The sequence below is a fragment of the Saccoglossus kowalevskii genome, chromosome 3 (assembly GCF_978046115.1).
Source record: "Saccoglossus kowalevskii chromosome 3, keSacKowa6.1, whole genome shotgun sequence".
In the NCBI taxonomy this organism is placed as follows: Eukaryota; Metazoa; Hemichordata; class Enteropneusta; family Harrimaniidae; genus Saccoglossus; species Saccoglossus kowalevskii.
The window spans coordinates 7275735-7298029 of record NC_140643.1 but is presented as its reverse complement, the minus strand read 5'-3'; the positions used below and the strand labels follow the sequence as shown (position 1 = coordinate 7298029).

General features: G+C 35.0%; 1 protein-coding gene across 1 annotated transcript in view; it reads right to left on the bottom strand.

Annotated features, from left to right (window-relative positions):
• LOC100378480 (TBC1 domain family member 22B-like) overlaps positions 1-22295 on the bottom strand; it is a 42991-nt gene that overhangs the window by 12398 nt on the left and 8298 nt on the right. Inside the window, exons 2-8 of the mRNA XM_085496710.1 lie at positions 18448-18761; positions 9532-9735; positions 7123-7193; positions 5062-5190; positions 4450-4515; positions 1990-2104; positions 1124-1315 (exon numbers count right to left, since the gene is read on the bottom strand). Of these exons, the coding sequence (XP_085352836.1) occupies positions 1124-1315; positions 1990-2104; positions 4450-4515; positions 5062-5190; positions 7123-7193; positions 9532-9735; positions 18448-18761 (1091 nt within the window). The remainder of the gene's footprint in view (positions 1-1123; positions 1316-1989; positions 2105-4449; positions 4516-5061; positions 5191-7122; positions 7194-9531; positions 9736-18447; positions 18762-22295) is intronic.

Sequence of the window (22295 nt, the reverse complement as noted above, 5' to 3'; positions counted from 1 at the left end):
GAGTTACAGTTGCTTGCAGTTGCAATTATGAACTTTTATAGTGTTCATAAGGATAGAGCATTTCATTGGACAAACATCATTGAGGCTAAACTTAAGAAATTGTGGGTGTGCAAAAACCTGAGAAATAGTAGAGAAAAAAAAAAAATTGTTTTGTTGAAAATAATATTTTTTACCAAAAATGACAAAAATATTCACTAAAAATCCAAATTTCAGTATTTTGACACGAATTTTACAAATCTGATAAAGGACCACCCCAAGTACATTTGGTACAAATATGAATGTAATTTGTCAAGTACTTTTGAAGAAGAAGTCGTTTAAAGGAAAACTTCACGCAGGACAAGGGACGCGGGACGGACGCCGGAGAGACCCCCATACCAACAGCTTCGCTGGGTCATCTGCGATGACAGCGGAGCTAAAAAGAAAGGCAGGAGTCAGCATTGATAATGTTTTATCTGCAGTTGTCAGTCACTAAAAATGACTAAATACAAGAAATTTACAATATTCTAGATGATAAACAAATTTGCAATCAAATACAGTTGTCACACTGCTTTCACCCACTTAAATTATTAGCACAGTTAAATTTTCATGTAATTTGTGGAGGTAGCTCTCTGCGCTAAAATTTCAAGGATATTTATTTTAATTTTGTAGTATTCATTTAATGTTTTATTTCATTGTTAAAAAATTGAAAAATACTGTTCTGAAATCTGATCCCTTAGCGTGACAGCACCAGAAGTTTATAAAAACAAATGTGGAAGGGTAACACTCGTTTTTAATGTGTGAATTTATAACAGAAATTGAATAATAAATGCTCTTTGTTCTTATTTGTTAAAATTCTGTTTTAAGTTTATTGACAAACACGTATAAATGAAAGGTCAAAGTTGAATACTAGTAATTTGTCTGCAAGGAGAACGCAAATAATAAAATGTGCGAATTAGTCGAAATTTGCTTTCACATGAAAATTTCATTGCGCAAACATTTCCTGCCCTACAGTAATTATGATGTCACATAGGTGCTTTGTCAATAGATGGTACAACTGAGGATTGTACGTGATACTAAGTCTTAATATGAACTTTGAGAAATTAATCAGAAAATAAAACAACTGAATACTTTAGATGATACTTACCGTCTATCCGTTGCACTAATTCTCGAAGAGCATTAACTTTTAACTGGATACCAGGTTGTGCAAATGTGTAGTTGTCTTGGATACCATCTAATAATTTAGTCATACACCAAAAACTATCTGCTTCTATACATTTTAGAATATCATCACTCAATTTATTCACATCATAGATGTCAAGATTCTCTCCACTATCATCTAGATGCAAATAAATACACATTTTATAGAGACATACTGCAGAACATAACACTTTAACACCAAGAACCATGGCTTGAAATTGACAGTAGACCAAAAAGACTACCAAATCTTTTCCTGGGGGACTGGTGTTTTTTTAAGAAGCATTAACACGATGAATGAAAATTCAACCAATAATGATTTCACTGTAATTATGTATTCTTAATCTGGTTGGAATTTTTTTTCCATAATTTTTCAAAATTGTTAGCCAAAATGAACTACTAAAAAATTAGAACTTTGTATATTAAACAAAGTGTCTTCAAAACCTAGGATACCCTACACAAATTGAATAATGTAACATGTAATTATTTCTAGAACACTGTAACCCTGACATGAAGCAATGCTTTTAACTGCATCCAGTATTGTATATTAATTTAGGAGTAAATTTTCGAACATTTCAATCCCTCCTGGTCCCTAGATATTAGAGACCAATTTAGGTTTTTCATAGTCACTGACACAAGTGTACAATGTTTATTGTGAATAGCATGAATGGGTGAACTGTGATAGTTTGCTTCTAAGCAATGCATTCATGTTTATTTATTTGAAACTTCTTCTAGATTAAAACCAATGATATTACATTAAGATCACAAAGAAACCAAAGAATTCCACCAAGTTCAGATGACTAAGCATGTACTTACCTACATACTCTGATAAGAAAACTACAAAAAACGGAGTAACTAAGTCATTCATGCCCTGCACATAACCACTTGCTGGGTGACGTATTGACCATATATATAAAATACGCTCAAATATCTGGAAAAAATGAAAATGAAAAAGAATACTGCCCTCTTGAAAAGTTGTGATAAAAACTTTTGTTTTTTCATGCACAACCAGTTGTCATCATTTTGAATGGCAAGTGTTTTTCGGAAATAAACAGATACTTGGCAACTCAATACCAAAACAAGCAGCCTATCGGCTGAGATAGCTCCGCTGTTAGCAATGCACATTTCAATTAAAGAACTGAAGACATCATTAGAAAATGAACAATATGTATAGTATCAAAGCAATCGGACTTACAGTTTTTAACAAGAAGTCGAAAATATCACTTTCTACCAAAAATGACAAAAATATTCACCAAAATTAGAGAATCGAAGATATCATCATGAAATGCACAAAACAGAGAAAGGTCTACATGTAGTATCTATATATGTAATATCAAAGCAATTGAACTTTTGGTTTTTAACAAGAAGTCGAAAATATCACTTTTTACCAAAAAATTACAAAAATATTCAACAAAATTAGAGAATTGTAGATATCATCACAAAATGAACAAATCTGAGAGAGGTCTACCCAAGGTACATATACACCAAGTATCAAAGCATTCAGGCTTGTAGTTTTCAAGAAGAAGTCGAAAAAGTAAAACATTGACACGGACGACAACGACGGACAATCACTCATATGATAAGCTCCGCTCGACAAAGTCGACAGCGGAGCTAAAAATTGTCAAATGATGTATATAGTATAAAGATTTCAAGAATTGATAATGCATAGTTGTCGTTCAGTATTAGCTGTAGTCGGTGTAAATGTTCAGTACAAGTGACATGTAGAAATGGAAGATCAATGTTTTTTTTAACACTAACACAGATTATAGATTGTGTTACTGTCAGTATTTGTACCTACGTGGACACTTTGAACTGAATAGGACTATATCTTATTGAGGAAATAGCATGAAAGAAAAAAGTAGCCAGTCGTGTATTGTTGTTCTCCAAAAGAGATATGGCTTGCATCGTAACCTAATATGCATGATCACCATACAAAGTTACATTGAAATCGCCCTTTCATCTCCAAGAAAAAGTTTGATGGAAATCACCCTGTTCAGCCCTGAGAAACAGTTCTGGACATGTTACAGAATGATATTTTACGTTTTTTTGACAAAATGGCCACCATTTCGACAAATTTGATCAAATCTCAAGACAAAACATGTTGTTGTGTTAAATTGCAGTATACTACCTATGTACAAACTTACAAGTGAAACAGACCTTATCTTTCAGAGGAATCGGCACAAAAAAAGAAAAACAAAACAAAATGGCCACCAGTCGGCCATTTTGGTCAAAATTTAGAAAAAAATATGACATACACGTATAACCCAATATACATGATCATCATACAAAGTTTGATTGAAATCACCCTGTTCAGCCCTGAAAAACAGTTCCAATTTTAAGATATTAAACAAAATGGCCGTCATTTCCACAAATTTGATCAAATCTCAAAACAAAACATGGTGTTGTGTTATCTTGAAGTATAGACCTATGTACAAACTTTGAAATGAATCAGGCCATATCTTATGGAGGAATCAGCAAGACAATGAAAAAAAAATAACAAAATGAGTGCCAGTCGGCCATCTTGGACGGAAAAAAAAGTGACGTGCACCTATAACCCAATATGCATGATCACCATACAAAGATTGATTGAAATCACCCTGTTCAGCTCCGAGAAATTGTTCCGGTCACATTTAAATATCAGTCAGCCATATTTAATCTAATCAGAACAAAAATTGGCATGCATATGTAGGTCATCATACGTTGTATGCCAAGTTTGAACGACTTCAGTCAAAGGGTGTCCAAGAAATGGCTCCGGGGGGACAGATAATCAACCCAATATATCTATGTCATGATGTATAATGAATATATAAATTTTGAACATAATCAGTCGAAGCATGGCAGCGATATGGCACTAGAACTGCATGAGTGGGCCATTTTTTATCGGATCTGAAAAATAAAAAGACGTGCATCAAGATCCCATAATGTCCAACGTGTGTACCAAGTTTAAACAAAATCCATCCATAAATGCTTGTTTTCAATGATTTTTTAGGACAAAAATGGACACCATTCGGCCATCTTGAATCATATCGTGAAACAAACTGATGTGCATAATTATGTATATTATTATGTATGATGTATGTGTGAAGTTTGATTGTGACTCCAGGCATTTCTAAGATACAAACAAACAGGCAAACAGACGCATAAAGGTCAAAACATAAGTCCCCATTTACAGACTGCATCCGAACATTGAATTGCATCAATCAAAATAGTCACAACAGTAAATTATGTAATATCATTCCAATAATTATTATGTAGTTAAGGATAATTTCTACATACCTGATGCACCTTAGGTTGGTGAAATAAAGGCATTAATGGATTGGTACGAGGTATGTCTATGTGTATCTACAAATAAACAATGCATTCTGTTTAAAAAACAATGTGTTTGCAATTATATCATGATTTAGTACAGAAAACAATGAGTAATTAATTTTACACTACCATGAAAGATATAAAATATCACCCAATTAAATCACCTAATTATTTGGCTTGCAAAATGCAGATTGCAGAATTGGGGTACAATAGTACATGTATAAATTTATTTTCTTAGATGTGATTTTTTTCCAGAAGTTATCAAAAATTTGTTAAAAGGTATTTAAAGCAAGTATTGAAAGGAAAATAACAACTGGGATACCCACTCACAAAATCAACAGTAGCATGAACCATCATAACTAGTTTTGACATTAACACACACTAGCAACACACAAAACAGCTGGTATATTGCCAATTTTTTTTTGGTAATCACTTTGTATGAAAATTCAGCCAATAAATATTTAACTGTAATTATGTATTCTAAAATTCATTTTTTGACACTAATTAATTTAATCTGCTTTTGATTGTTTTTTTTTTTGTAAGATGTAAACATGGAATGTGAACAAAGTCTGCACTTACCTGTCTATATGTATCCCTATGTATTGTTTCATGCCTGGTATCAAAATATTGATCAATGAAACTAAAATATTCAGATCGTTTTCTCTCCAAAGTTAGAGTTCTTCTATCTATATTGGTTGGTAAATATCCCTAGAATATGAAAGCAGTAAGACACTACTACATCATTAATACATAAATACTCATGTAAATATCCCTAGAATATGAAAGCAGTAAGACACTACTACATCATTAATACATAAATACTCATGTAAATATCTCTAGAATATGAAAGCAGTAAGACACTACTACATCATTAATACATAAATACTCATGTAAATATCTCTAGAATATGAAAGCAGTAAGACACTACTACATCATTAATACATAAATACTCATGTAAATATCCCTAGAATATGAAAGCAGTAAGACACTACTACATCATTAATACATAAATACTCATGTAAATATCTCTAGAATATGAAAGCAGTAAGACACTACTACATCATTAATACATAAATACTCATGTAAATATCCCTAGAATATGAAAGCAGTAAGACACTACTACATCATTAATACATAAATACTCATGTAAATATCCCTAGAATATGAAAGCAGTAAGACACTACTACATCATTAATACATAAATACTCATGTAAATATCCCTAGAATATGAAAGCAGTAAGACACTACTACATCATTAATACATAAATACTCATGTAAATATCCCTAGAATATGAAAGCAGTAAGACACTACTACATCATTAATACATAAATACTCATGTAAATATCCCTAGAATATGAAAGCAGTAAGACACTACTACATCATTAATACATAAATACTCATGTAAATATCTCTAGAATATGAAAGCAGTAAGACACTACTACATCATTAATACATAAATACTCATGTAAATATCCCTAGAATATGAAAGCAGTAAGACACTACTACATCATTAATACATAAATACTCATGTAAATATCCCTAGAATATGAAAGCAGTAAGACACTACTACATCATTAATACATAAATACTCATGTAAATATCCCTAGAATATGAAAGCAGTAAGACACTACTACATCATTAATACATAAATACTCATGTAAATATCCCTAGAATATGACAGTAAGACAGTACTACATCATTAATAGCTGAAACAAATTCCTGTGAATTTTCATTTGCTGAATGAACTGTTTGTCAAATACAGAATACCTATTTTTGAGTACAATTTTCTTTTCAAAATGTGGATGCAACATTTTGCTTTTCATGTATTTCTTTTATGTGTTGTTTTTGATTTGATAATTTTGAACTAAACAGATTATCTATTAGCTTCAGATCTTGATCAAAGTTTGGCACCCAATTCATAGTGCTTATATTGATTTTCTGACATCTTGTTTTCTGTAAAGATTTTATTGGTAGGTTTGCAAATGTGTATCAGACTGTGCAAAAACTCTCTCCAGGAGTTGGTTTTGAAACCCAGTCTAGTATTCCTATGGAATTTGGGAAATACATTACCAACGGTATTATTACAAGATAAATGATTTGCTTCATTGAACACAGACAACAATGCATATTTCCACTGAGATCAGTGACCTTTGAATGTGTATCACCAGTGATCAGTCAAAATATTTTATCAGATTTTCGCAATTTTTGCATGATATTTTCATACAGGATTTCTGTTGTTCATACTCAGGGAAGACTTTATACTGATGAATAAGGTGACCAAGTTTGATAAAGTTTGGAATAGAATTAGTAAGTTATTGTGCACACAATAACAATTATGAACGACAACGATGACGACAACGCTAGACAGGAATTTTTCCCTTAATATACCTTTACCTTCCATTTTTGATGGTACAAGCAAGGTTAAAATGCTATGTAATAAATACAACAATCCCTAGCACTCGAACAAGACCACACACGCTGGAACATTCTTTGTTTGAAATTTTATAAGAATTAAAAGCCACAATTTAGGAGAAATTCAATATACAAAATATCCACTCTGTTTAACTATTTGCTGTCTGTAAATTCGTTCACAATTGATTGACACATATATTAGAACTAATAGCATAATAAAGCCTCACCAATAATATTTTCCATGCTGATGGTCGAACTGGTTTAGGAATTCCTGACCAACTCAACTTTCTTAATTCATCTGAAAAAAAAAAAAAAATACAGAAAAATTCTTGCTTGAGGTAAGACATGACCAGATAAAATAGTTAAATAACACGAGTGACACTAATTTACATGTAATGACACAATCTGCTCTGATTATATGATCAAATAAAAGGATACGGCACATTTATCTAGTGGTGCATGTAGTCACAGATGTGTGCACAATACAACATTTTTAAGGATATTTTGTAATATGATATATGAATGGTCTGTGACTTTGCATTCCAAAAAATGTCAAGAGTGTTTTATTTTGCATGTGGAGTAGTTTTGTGGGCAGTCAAATATTTGATAGTGTTCATGAGGTCATTGTGTGACTCCATGTCATTAGTATCCCAGCTAAATTTTTAGATTTTTACTGCTTTACTGAACCACGTTTACAGTAATCTAACCTTTTCACCACCAGACTTTCTCACTCAAATTTGTCTGTACTTTTTTCTCATAGGATATTGTTTTCAATGAACCCTAATTTTGGAGCCAGCAGACAAAATTTGAATCATTGTGCAGTTTTTACTCAAAAACATTGAATTATTTTTGTTCCAATCTGAAGGAAAGTGCTGACTATAAACAGGACTACCGGTATTTTGTGATGAAAAGAGGAAACTGGTTTTGAAAAGGTTAATCTCAAAAATGAATTCTAGTTTTGCTGACAGTGTATGTGCAGCTGTCAACAATGCAAATTTAGGACTTAACAATCAAACTACTATTGAGCAAGCAAAACAAAATGAATTTCACAATTTTTGCTTGTTCACATTATTGTGAAAATAACAAGCAGCCTATCGGCTGAGATAGCTCCGCTGTTAGAAATGCACATTTCAATTAAAGAACTGAAGACATCATCAGAAAATGAACAATATGTATAGTATCAAAGCAATCGGATTACAGTTTTTAACAAGAAGTCGAAAATATCACTTTCTACCAAAAATGACTAAAATATTCACCAAAATTAGAGAATTGAAGATATCATCACGAAATGAACAAATCTGAGAAAGGTCTACATGTAGTATCTATATATGTAATATCAAAGCAATTGAACTTTTGGTTTTTAACAAGAAGTTGAAAATATCACTTTTTACCAAATATGACAAAAATATTCACCAAAATTATAGAATCCAAGATATCATCACGAAATGAACAAATCTGAGAAAGGTCTACATGTAGTATCTAAATATGTAATATCAAGCAATTGAACAATTGGTTTTTAACAAGAAGTCGAAAATATCACTTTTTACCAAAGATTACAAAAATATTCACGAAAATTAGAGAATTGAAGACATCATCACAAAATGAACAAATCTGAGAGAGGTCCACATGTAGTACCTATATATGTAATAGCAAAGCAATCGGACTTGTGGTTTTTAACAAGAAGTCGAAAATATCACTTTTTACCAAAAATTACAAAAATATTCACCAAAATTAGAGAATTGAAGATATCATCACAAAATGAACAAATCTGAGAGAGGTCCACATGTAGTACCTATATATGTAGTATCAAAGCAATTGGACTTGCGGTTTTCAACAAAAGTCGAAAATATCACTTTTTACCAAAAATGATAAAAATATTCACCAAAATTAGAGAATTAAAGATATAATTACAAAATGAACAATTCTGAGAGAGGTCCACATGTAGTACCTATATATGTAATATCAAAGCAATTGCGGTTTTAACAAGAAGTCGAAAATATCACTTTTTACCAAAAATGACAAAAATATTCACTAAAATTAGAAAATTAAAGATATCATTACAAAATGAACAAATCTGAGAGAGATCCACATGTAGTACCTATATATGTAATATCAAAGCAATTGCACTTGCGGTTTTTAAAAAGAAGTCGAAAATATCACTTTTTACCAAAAATGACAAAAATATTCACCAAAATTAGAGAATTAAAGATATCATTACAAAATGAACAAATCTGAGAGAGGTTCACATGTAGTACCTATATATGTAATATCAAAGCAATTGCACTTGCGGTTTTTAACAAGAAGTCGAAAATATCACTTTTTACCAAAAATGACAAAAATATTCACCAAAATTAGAGAATTAAAGATATCAACATGAAATGAACAAACCTAAGAGAGGTCTATCCAAGGTACATATACACCAAGTATCAAAGCATTCAGGCTTGTAGTTTTCAAGAAGAAGTCGAAAAAGTAAAACATTGACATGGACGACCACGACCGACAATCACTCATATGATAAGCTCCGCTCGACAAAGTCGACAGCGGAGCTAATAAAAACACAGGAATATTTGAAAGTATATCATAAATATGGCAATAAAGAAATCCATCTGTTTCTCTCATCTCATTGATCTACTCACCTAAATCTGTAATAGGACCAGATAATATCTGGCCAAACTTGTGTAATTTGCTTAGTTCTCTGTCAGGTACAGGTATATTAGGAATTCTAATTGCTGTGACAGGCTTGGGTGCTTCTATGACTGCGGTTTGCCTGATACCTACACCAGGTCCTCCCATACTTCCAACATTAGGTGAGGGTACTGGACTTGATGGTGGCTGAAAAGCTGCTGGTAAGCACAGTGTATACACAAAATAACAGGTTAATGGGTGTATGAAATGCCATCTTAGCATAGACTGACGATACACACAAATATGGGATGAAAGCATGGTGACCATTGTTATGTTACTGACATAATTATAGTCCACCAGTAACACACTAAACGCATATAGTGGGGTCATATGAGTGCTATTACGATATAAATAATATGCAAACTAATTTCAGAAATTTGTTAGATCTTCAGAAAACCACATTTATTACATCATTTATAATGGTGAGCTTATGGATCAAATTTATACTCAATGGTATATGGAAGTACACACACTAATTTCATGAGAAAAAATCGTTGCAAACAAGTTAAAAGCAAAAAATGTTCCCTAAAACAAACAAATTTGTCACCTCCAATTAATACATTCACTTTTATGTATTGGTACCACTGAATTAAATGGATACTATGGGTCCATGTCAAAAACAAAACAAATACATATTTTCCAAATATCAATGGATATACCAAAAGTACTGCAGACAAAATTGTTTAAATATAATTGAAAAAAAGGTTTCTGATACATGTAACATGATCTATACTTCCTATACTGAACAAGCCATGCATGCCCCCCCAGTTAGTTATCAAATTTAAGATAAATAGTTTTGTTTATACATGTAGTTATATAGTTCAAACATAAACATGTCAGAGATATGGATCCAGAAGCTGCTGCTTGAATTCGATTTTTTAGTATTAAAACGACTGACATTCAGTCTTCTTGTATGAATACTTGTCCATATTGAAAGATATTGCTTTGAAAAAGCATTAATAAAAACAAAATGGTCCCCGGTTGGTCATTTTAAATACATCTGTATATCTACATGTATGACGTGATGTATAATGAATATATAAAATTTGAACATAATATGGCCCTAGAGCTAGAACCACATTCATTAACCCTTTTCAGGTCAGGGAAGTTTCAGGCTATCAGGTTAAGTCGGTGAAAAATGGTCATGATTCAATGCAATCAGTAGCCAGCATCTGTGCATGCTATCCTGCCAGACATTTGTGCAACAATAGGCCATAGTTAAAGGGGAACCGCTCAATCCCTTGGATTGCACCAAGTGCTCATGGGTAATTAACTCCGTCTCTGTTCACTGAGTAAATGAATGCTTATCTTTCCCCCTGTACCGCTAATCCCACAAAACAACAACTGATATAAACATCCTAAGAACGGATTACAATTTGCTTGTTTAAATATAACATAGCAATTGAATTTCTGAGAGCAGTCTTGTGCCAGCAGTGCCATGATTTGAAACATCGCGCACTCGGTAATTTATACATCGTTGGAAAAATATAACGCGGAACTAATTGAAGTTGATGATGGCCAACAAGAAAAGGCGGCGGTCCACCGGATACGCACGACCAGATTGTTGCTGAACGGTTGCGAAGACAATCCGCCGACTCAAGTTTATTTGTCTGTTTTCGTTGCGTCGGTCTATTGACGGTACTGATCTCGTATACAGTAAACCTGAGAACGAAACTTACTATGCACATTCTGTATACATACTACTCCTCCAGACTGCTAATATAACAAGTGTGAAAACACGAAGTCAAGGACTTCGGTTTTCATATTTCTGTCACAAATCGGTAAACAGAACGTGTGTTTACTATTTCCCTCAAATTCCCACATAATATTGACTAATTGGTAGAAGTGACAATGAAAAAGTTTACTGTATATTATAAGTACAGGTTATTACACGGAAATTCTCGTGATAAAATATAAAAATCATTAGTAAAGTAAAGTCGCCGCGATATCACAGGCTTATCTTGCAACCTGTTTAAGACACTCGTGTGGAAAATCAAAATGTACAGCCTTGTCTTCCGTGAAGCTTAGCCTGTATGTACACGGGTGGTACCGACTTGTATCTTGTGATTTGAGTTCTTGTGATCTGGTGGGTGAACGTCTGGTTGACTTTACAGTCAAAATCAAATGAGCGGTGAGGGGGAGAAGAGCGTTCTGTCAAAACAATTTTACCGTAGACTCAATTTTAACGACCAATCTGCAGCGTTGTATTTATCATAAAATCGACGTTTCAATCCTGCGTTACAACCAACAGGCAAAGATGGCTGGGTGACTGTCAAAGTCCGTGCAACAACAACGCCGCTATAAATACACACACACTCGATTTAATTTTCTTGACATATATCTGGTATATACGAAAAGCGGTATCAAAAGAAAAAAAAACGGTGTCTTGAACCGACACTAGCAACAAACGGCCCTTTTCAGGGCCAAAATAAGAATCCAAAAATACACATACACTCATATATACATACACATATATGCGACGCATGAACGAAAACGATCTATTGTAAAAGATATGAACTGCCTGTGACGTGTTGTCTGGGCACTGTTTCGTCCTACAGTCAAATACAGGAACAAAAACTGATTTATTTTCTTATGCCAAGACCTGGACGTTCATGCATTTCAAGCATGGCATATTTACTTCTTGTACTCTTGTACGTTGGTGTGTGCTGTGGAAACATTTGAATTCGCGGTTTTGAGCTGTCGAAGTATTTCTCGAAAAATAAAACAAAGGGTAACACCATACGAAGCAGTAAGGCCAATGTCTTGTTGATATCCAAAACTTGGAACCTCTAACAGAACGGTTATTTCCTGCACGCCTACCAGTATTACACAACTACCATTTGCAGCTCATTGCAGTCTGGCACTTATTCACTGTACCCTTTCCATTTTCCAGACTGTCTAGAAAGTTATACAAAAAGTTTCATCCCTTAGAAAATACAAGTCTTTGTCGTACGATCAAAGGAAAAATGTCTACATAGTAGTAACCAACATAGTTCTTGCGTTCATAAAAGAAGTTTTAAAAAAACGAACACTGCATTGCTTAGTAGCAAATAATCACGGTAGCACAATCCGATCATGCTGCGTTTCACAATTATTATTATTACTTGGTAGTGATTATTTATAAAGTACAAAAAGTAAATTCGTTGAATTATTAATGCAAGTAAATTTCAATTTAGTTTCATCGTAAGCGAATGATTCCGGTCGCATACAAATGCTCGACACCTGATAGGTGAAATTGCTAATCAGCCAATCAAAATACTGGGTGAGGCCAACGTGTTCAAATTACCAACACGAAAGAGATTTGCCGATGTTCCAGCATGACCTTTTACCTCTGGCTTTAATGGGAAGACGGCATGTTTTTTTTTAAATAAAAAAATTAGTTGTATTTGATGATAAATTGACCATTTGAAGACTAATTTAACATTTTTACGGTGATAACAGCTCATTGTCGAATCGAAGCTTTACCCATTCACGCTAACCACAATAAACATCGTGCACTTGAATAGGCGTCAATGACTACGGTAAAATTCATAAGACTGTGCCTCAGGAGTGATTGTTGTTTTGACTTGGGTATTGTGTTTTACATTCCAACAAGAAATTTTTGCATGGTTTTAATTTCGCGCTTTTTGACTCATCGCGAAATTGAAACCACGCGAATGATTTTTACTTATACAGTTAATGCAATGGATATCCGAGAGGCCGTGACCAAATGCTATTGACATTGCTTACTGTCTTACATTGTCATGTCCCAGTGTTACTGATGCTTAGACCATAGACAAACTACGTAACGATAATGCTGTTTGTAAATCAACAAGCTTTGTAGATTGAATAAACATCTAGTGGATCTACATTTTCGTTTACTCAAACCGTGATTGACAGGCATTTTGCATACATTAGCCACCATTTTAAACTCGTGATTTTCACTGGTCTCGGCACGTTTTGACCGAAAATAACAACATTTATACATCAAAAGCTCAACCAGATGAGTGTAATCGCTAGCGTACATATTCATGCCCCCGTGGATATGTATTTGGAATCACAGCTTGATCTCTAAACATCGTAAATGGTACATTTCACAGAGCTCCCGCCATGATGTGAGCGGCTTGGTTCGGATTAGCATACTAATACGGTGGCCATCTTGACCCTTATTTATAGTATCGGTTCCCCTTTAACAGACTGTATCGACCTCAGTTTTCACATTTTTTGCAATCTGTTCGCATACACACTTCATTACCACCATTGAAAACAATTTCTTGTAAAAAAAAAATCACCGTTTTATTTCAATACACATTTTTTACTGTCGTTAAGTAACGATGGTTTGCCCTTTGTACAGTCTCAATAAACGCGTGTTAAACATTGAAATAAATATTGCTTAATTGAAAACAAATTACAAGCAAGTAAAAGGTCACTACATGAATGCAAGTTCGAAGTAAGAAGAAAAAAAAATGCGCGAGTATGGGGATATTTTGGACATGTAAGGGGAAAATGTGTTTGACGTACTCGACCTGTCAGCGTACATTGCAACGTATATTCAACGGCTTGAACTACATGTGTAACATATTACAACATACTTTCTGTGACTTGACTGATGTTATTTTTAATTTCTGACGTATATCAACCGACTTGACCGTACGAGTAAGCCCACACTTACAATGTATATTTAACGACTCAAACTAAAACTAAAGCGAACGAGAGCGTAACTGTAGCGACTTGATCGGGGTTACCTTCACACGGCAACGTATATTCACCGACATGACCCGATTAACTAACTAAATATTACAACGTATATTTAACGACTTGAAATAAAACGAACTAGCGAGAATGTACATGTAACTGCAGGGACTTGGTGTGTATATATACTCACGTAGAAGCGTATTTCCACCGACTAGACCCGATAAACCAACCCAACATTAAAACGTATATAAATACTGAGTTAGCATGAAACTAAATTAACGATAACGTATTTTCACCAACTCAAACTATTGTACAGTCTGTGACGCTGCAGTAAGTCCCAAATTAATTTGTTATATGCCTTTCTTAGCCATCCACCCCGGGGGGCTGCTCCCATACGTTTGCGTTTTCCCTACAGTGCCATGTTGTGATGAGAAGCAGCGAAACATTCGCTTACATGAAGGTGAACTTTACAAATTGGGCATCCTTTCGATGTTCCTGATAATCGGCCACTCGTCGTTTTTCTCTTGTCCTTGCTACACTGCTTACATGATTTTTATCGCCTGGGTAGTCTGCATATTTCATGCGAATCCCTGTTTTCACTACAAATAAATGAAGTGTTACTTGGAAGGGAGCCAACTTCTCTTATGGACATTTGAATTCTACTTGAGTGTCCACCAATCAGTTGTTTTCCTGTGAGAATATTGAAGAATTTGTGCATTACTTTAGTCGTGCGATTCAATGCCTTGAAACATTCGTAAGCATTGACCAATCTATGAGGTAACAGGCCATGTAGATCCACCAACGATTATTTTTTCTGCCCGTGTGATAGTATTTTCGCCTTCGGTTAGAACGATCCACGCCACCCATGTGATGTCTGTAACATTGTAACGATGTCACTGCTTCTGACAAAGTAGCCAGTGGGGGATAGACCGTATTTAAAATTAATATTTGTGCGCTGTCATCTTGGTATGCAGTAATATTGATAGTGTCGTCCGGTTTTGTTGCTGCTTTCATTTCACCAATTTTCAATTTCAGCTTCTTGCTTTTTCCCTTCGGGAATTACTTGCGATGGCATGAGTTTCCAGTTTCGTCTGCTGAAACTACCAACATTGTACACTTTCTTGTCTTGTAATTCAAGGGCTGTGTTAACTGACGTAAAAAGCGAATCACAGAAATAAATATGTTTTTTTTCTGTGAAGGGCTGTAACAACCGGTGTACAGTCTTCTTGATTGTCCCAGTTTCTTTCCTTCGTTTGTAGTTTTATATTTCACCCCTAAATACGGTTCAAAGTTTGCAGTGTAAGATGTTGTAGAGTTGCACATCTGCCATATTTTGAAGCCATCACGGTCGGGTTTGTGGGGCAATCTCTGCTAAAACATGGACCTTCCCTTGAATCTCACCATACCCTCGTCAATCGAAATTTCCTGTTTCATCTGATAATATCGCTGACAATTTTCGAGTACAGATTTCAGCCACGGGTTGATTTTATACAGGTTGGCCTCTGATCGTTGACGACGTCATTCAATGTCAGGATCCCATCGTGGGTCATTTACTGGATCAGCTAAATGGAAATAACGCATTAGCATATGAAATCTGGCCCGAGTCATTACTGATGCAATTCCCATATTCCGCAGAAAGGGGTCACTCGACCAATAATCGTTGATTGCTGATTTGTGATCAACACCCATACATATCATCACACCAAAGAATGCTTGCGTTTCACTGAAATTTGTATTATGCCAGCGGACATTTAATTTCTTTTGCAATGTATTTTCGATGATATTTGGCTTATTTATCAGTCTTGGTAAAAATTTGGTTAAATTTGTAGAAATATTCCACCTCAAGAGCATACGAAGGCAGTTCGAAAGTTGGTCCAGGTTCGTGTTCAAAAACTGGAATAGTAAATATATATCGCCGCCTTCCTTCATGGCCATTCTCCATTCACCAGTGCTGGAGGCAACATAATCGAATGTAGCATCAATTTCTGTGTCCAATTCAATTTCAATGTCACTATCGAGTGCATGTGGGTAAGGTTGCTCTAAAAAATCCTCATTTTCAGCACGATCTTCATCGATTTCTGAATCTGTATCGTCGTCATTTGCAACTATGAAGTCATCTGGTATTTTGTGTTGTAGGTCACCCGTGTTTTCGTCCAATACAAGTTCATCATCACGCATGTCCATTTGCGATGCGTGTGCATACACAACACGCCTTTTAATAGTTTGTTTTTCGGGGGAACTCGCAAGTGTTGATTGTTCTGTATTGCATACATTTTCTTGTACCATTGACGTTTTGTTGCATACTTGTCATACTGTCTTGTTCAGGCCCCTGCTTTTCTGTGTTGGCAGTTGTGGCAAATGTCGACAGTTCGGAATTGCAAACATAGTCTTGCAAAAATTGTATCACATTTTCGATGGCACGTTGTAATTCAGCGTGACCAACTCCAGTTTCTTCGGCATTTGCTTTGTCGGCAACGGGCAATTCAACCACTTTACGGTTCATCTTCAATTTACATTTGCCTCCTAGTTTGCCACTGCAGTCCTTCAAACGGCTTTCTTCTGTAATTGCATGTTCATTGACAGAGGAGACAGTCTCCGACTTGCATTTGTTCTTTTCCTTTTTATGCCTTTTCTTGAGTCGACTATTATCACTGGTGTCCATGGTACGTTCGGCTGGTAACTCTCCGACATGAAATGTTTCCTTTGCTTTGGATTTCTTTCTTTTCCCACGCTTTGCTGGTGAAAAATCTGCCATGTCAATGTCAAACTTATCACTCCGCGTGCCACTGCATGATTGACGCGTTATCTTAAGTTTCCTTCTTGCCTTCATAAAACACTTCCTATCTGTAAAGGATGGCATATTAACGTACGTGTCGGAATGGAAACTTTCCTTGACCACATTTATACTGAACGACCAGATGTCTACAAGACTGGATCTCCCCACAATTTGAATATGTATATTTATGTGAATAAATGTTATTTTTTTGAACACAGATTGGTTATAATTTGCATACACATAGAATTGCATATGCTGGCTCAGACGGTGAAATCACGTGGACTTGAATATTTCCCACCAGCTGTCCCAGTCATTTTATGTTGGCGATTGCCGACATTCCAAGCTCAGCCGTTAGAATCCGTCATGCTATTCATTCTAAGTACTAGGACTATTTGCCAAGCTGGTCAAAATACGTTACTACCGTTATAATCGTGAATCATATCGTTCAAATAGCATTGTAATGCTGCTGTTTGCAATGTGGTCAAGGCGTTTTTTTTTACGTCGTCGCAAACGTCCCATTACCTTCTTTATTACTCGGTTAGTTTATTTGACTTGGTGGAATCGAAAACAAATTCTCTCCCTCCATAATTTCGCAAGTGTGAAATATCAGGTTCCGTACAACGTATTATAAACGCTTGACCGTCTGAGCAACCTAAATAGCAGGCCGTTTTTCAATGACTTAACCAGTTAGCTAGCTGGAGTGGTAAATTCTAGCATACCCATATTGACGGTGGTTTTTCATAGACTTGACCGGAAAAGGGTTAAAACAAAATGGTCTCCAGTCAGCCATTTCGAATCCGATCTGGAAAACAAATGACGTGCATCAAGGAACCATTTCTAACGTATGTACCAAGTTCGAACAAAGTCCATCCTTAAACAACCAAGATCCGGTTCTAGAATGGCAGAAATGCTTGACTTTTGATGATTTTTTAGCACAAAAATGGCCACCGTTCGGCCATTTGAAATCTGATCTGAAAAACAAAATGACGTCCATCAAGGTCCCATAATGTCCAATGTATGTACCAAGTTTGAACAAAATCCATTTGTAAAGGTCAGTTTTTCACCACAAAAATGGCCGCCATTCAACTATCTTGAATCAGATTGTGAAACAAATTTATGTTCATATGTATAATATTATGTATGATGTATGTGTGAAGTTTAAATGTATTCGGTCAGGCATCTCTAAGAAATAGGTCAGGACGCACGCACGCATGCACGTACACGCACATACATGCATGCATGCATGCATGCACAGAGATCAATCCACAAGTTACTGTTTTCGGACTTTATACAACTGAGGACTACCAGTACTAAAACGCGCTTAAACCTGCTGTAATATTTCCAAAATATTGGTTTTTCCAATCATTTAGCATATTTAAATCCGACTACAACTACTAAATTAAAAAAACAAACTTACCCTTATGGTGTGAACTTGACATCGGTACATCAATATTTTTAGATTTAGCACCTTGAAAATTTGTAGAATTCTCATTAGCAATATTATGCAATTCATCATTATTAGATTCTATAGTCTCTTCAATGGATAGTTTCCTAGTTCCCATTAACATCAAATCATCTTCTGCATCATCCCAAGCATCACTTGTACTATGATCAAAATCAGCAAATGAATCAGGTCTTTTGTTGCGATTTTTTGATTGGTCAGTGTTAGCCAGACTTGCTTGAATAACAGCTTCTGTAGGTGGGTGCTTGGCACCATACACTGGTTTAATGCTGAAAAATAAAGCACAGATGACTGGAGTAAAAGCAAAATGATGATACTTGCTCTCACATTACTGTTTCTCTCATAGATTATTAATCTACTCATGTAACATCAGTTTATTTTTTAATTAAATTTTGAAATTCTCAAAACTAAATTGTCCATTACATCAAAGTTTGTTGAGAGACTGTGATTACATACATGTATAAATACAGTCAATATTAGCTAATTAGTAAGTAAGTGAGTGAGATAGTATCATCACAGTAATATATTCACAATTAAAATCACTGTGATTATTGAAACTCCTCTCTTTGTGCCCATGTGACGATGTCATTGTATTGTATTTCAAAAATGTTGTTTTAAATTATGCAGATAATTTCAATTTGAGATATAGTAAAAATGTTAGTGTTCAAAGCAAAGTTGTCACAGATTTTTCAGTTTATAAAGACAGCAAATTCAGGAGTATCAACAATATTACAATATAATAATAATAATAATGAACTCCCTGCTAACCTGTTATGAACTCTTTATTTCAAGATTAAATCTATTGTTAACACCCAGTTACACACACCCTCGGTAAATAACCAGTGATGCCTTCAACTAACTAAATATCTAAAAATAAGGGTTGGGCTTGTACCCGAGGAGGAACTTGACCAAAAAAATATGATAATACAATGTACTAATTATTAATACTAATTTAAATTTTGTCAACATTTGTCAACATTTGATATAGTTTTCTGACAACGCAGGCGTTACCAGTCTTATAAGAAACAGTACACATGGTCATTTTGTTTTATTTTTTCAAGTTACACATATGCATAAGAGCGATGACATTCCAAAAACTGCAAAGAGCTTACTAAGTTTAGGGCTGCCCTAAATTATTTATTTATTGATTGCTGTTCAACCAAAATATGGCCACTCACACATATTCAACAAAGGATATTCAGCAAGTTATATGCATTGTACAAAGAAAAAAATATAAATTAAAGCTGCAAGCAGCATTGGAAGGATCCAAGCAAAATTGTCACAAAAGTTATCTGCATTGAAATGGGGTGTTGATACCAATATCCCTGCAAGATGAAGTGTAAACATGTTAAATATTTCTTTATATTCAACATCAGCGTAACCATGTGACTGATAACAATTTGGGGGTAAAAGTTGGGTGTATTGCTTATGCATATTTACGAGGTTACATGATCATATATGGTCTTATCTTATGCCAGTTACATCTTTTGTTTGGTGCCTTCATTATGGCACTGGTTCCATGCTCTGTTCCGCAACAGTGTTACAGATATGATAGTTATGCATATTAATGAGCTCACACGACCATATACGGTCATCTGTTATTTTAATCAAATCTCTTGTTCAACATAGTCATAATAATACAAGATTTATCTTCGTAACTGCAACAGTGCTTGAGATACATGTATAACAGTTATGCATATTAATGAGCTTAGAAGCTCCCACCCCAGGGGCGCCTAGCCACAGGACCTAGCCATGTGCCATTCAGTTGGAAAAATGTATCTCAAGACTAGAATGCCCATTTCCCATTTTCACAAAATCCAAGATGGTGGGCAAACCACAAAATAGGGACAAAAGTCACGTGACCTCTAATGTTCTTTCACATCATTAAGGATAGGCATGGGGTACAGGTGCAACACAACAACAATTAGGACTCTAGACCCAAGATGGCAGCCAAAACATGTGACTGATCAAAAATATATTATTTTTCTCATATGCAGCTGTGACCAGACATGTTATGAGCTAAATACCCAGTTAATCGGTTGAAGCACCTTAGAGAAACAAATACCCAAACTTTTAGTTCCTTTTGTCTAAAATCCAAAATGGCGACCAAACCATGTGACTGATCCAATTATTTTTTAAGGTTTTCTGAAAGAGATACCAGGCAGCAATCTAGAAGATAATTGCATTAGTGTGGCATGCGTAAAAAACTACTTCCTGTTTAGAAGAAATCCAAAATGGTGGCCAAACCATGTGACCAATCATAATAAATTTTGCAAACTTAAATTTGCTGAATATATATGAGAGCATTTATATATATATGAGAGCATTTTACTTGGTTGTTCTGAAGAAGAAGATTTGTATGTGCTTTTTGCCGTTTTTCAGGAGAAAAAAAAATTGCGGAAAAAGTCACATGAACGCTAAAGTTTTTATTACTTAGATCTATTGCTCATGAGTGTTCTCCACGGGTTGAAAATGTAGCCTGGCATCTAACCATACTTCACGCCTCCTGTTCTAGCACAAGCCCAGACTGGCACCGCGCCAAGATTCCAGCTCGCTGGTCCACTCAATGAAATGGTCACATGGTACAAAGCGCTGGACAGCATTGGTTGCGTGTTGTACATCATAGACATACCCAGTAATCATTTACATCCGCTTGCGTGTCGTGATGCGCCTGATTAAATTTTTAGTTTGTCATTTCAGGGGAACGAGGAGTGCTGTTCGTCATGATGTGTGACTGTGATCGGGAGCTTGACAGAACTGAGTTGATCTTTGACAGTCTGCGTGACTCAAGAATTGAAAGAGCTAACAGAGTTAAAAATTAAATATTTAATACAGCAATATAATTTTTCTTCTTGTACATTCCACATTAAATTTCTTTGCACGTTGGGCTTTCAGTCAATGTCCTACTGCTAAGTTCCAGATTCAGGTAAGTTCCAAGGACTAGTGAATTGTTGGTGAATGGAACAGGATAGCTGCAGAGGTAGGATACATGTATGTGACATCGCCGACCGCAAAATACAGTACAGCTCAAAACTTGCTTACCTTAGGCATTGACTTACGTTAACACCATGTTAAGATCGCAAATGCAAATGAGAACAATAGTATTCTGTTTTCGTGTTCGCGTGTGCAACAAAGCTGGTCGAAAAGACTTGGTCTGTAGACATCAGTATATGAATTTGTGCGAACATTTTACAGTTTTAATAAAAAAATAAAACTACATATTTTTTTTTTACGTCCAATTTTTTTTTGATCTAGATTCAATTATATAAAAAAATGACCTACAGTCACGTTGCAACATAGTTATTTAGTATGATACAGTACGACATACAAAGTATCATTTTTTGCTTACATCGCTGGCAAAAATGTGTGCATTTAGTTCACACGCGATTCGGTAAAATACTGACTAACGTAAAGTCGTACAAATTCAGAAATCATTCGTTTCTTAGATATACCAATTCAGTTTGACAATAACACCTTTGATTTGTGTTCAGTAAAAGAAGCCTTTCGCAAACCAAACAGACGTGCTGTGCAGTGTCAGACGGGAAGTGACGCTGACATGTCTTATTCTGTCATGGATGCTTAACATTTGTATTTTTTGCGCGTACATAATATATTGTACTGATTTCCGCCCTGAATTACATGCTACCTTTTTACTAATACAAGATTTGAATGAAAGAAACCATGGTATAAACCGGGGACATTTAAGGGGAGAGTAGGTAATCAAACTGGCGGTTACCGCCGCGGACTGCTAATAATTAGGGGTCTCTACTGCGGTGGCCACTAAGTACATGTATTGGTTGCAA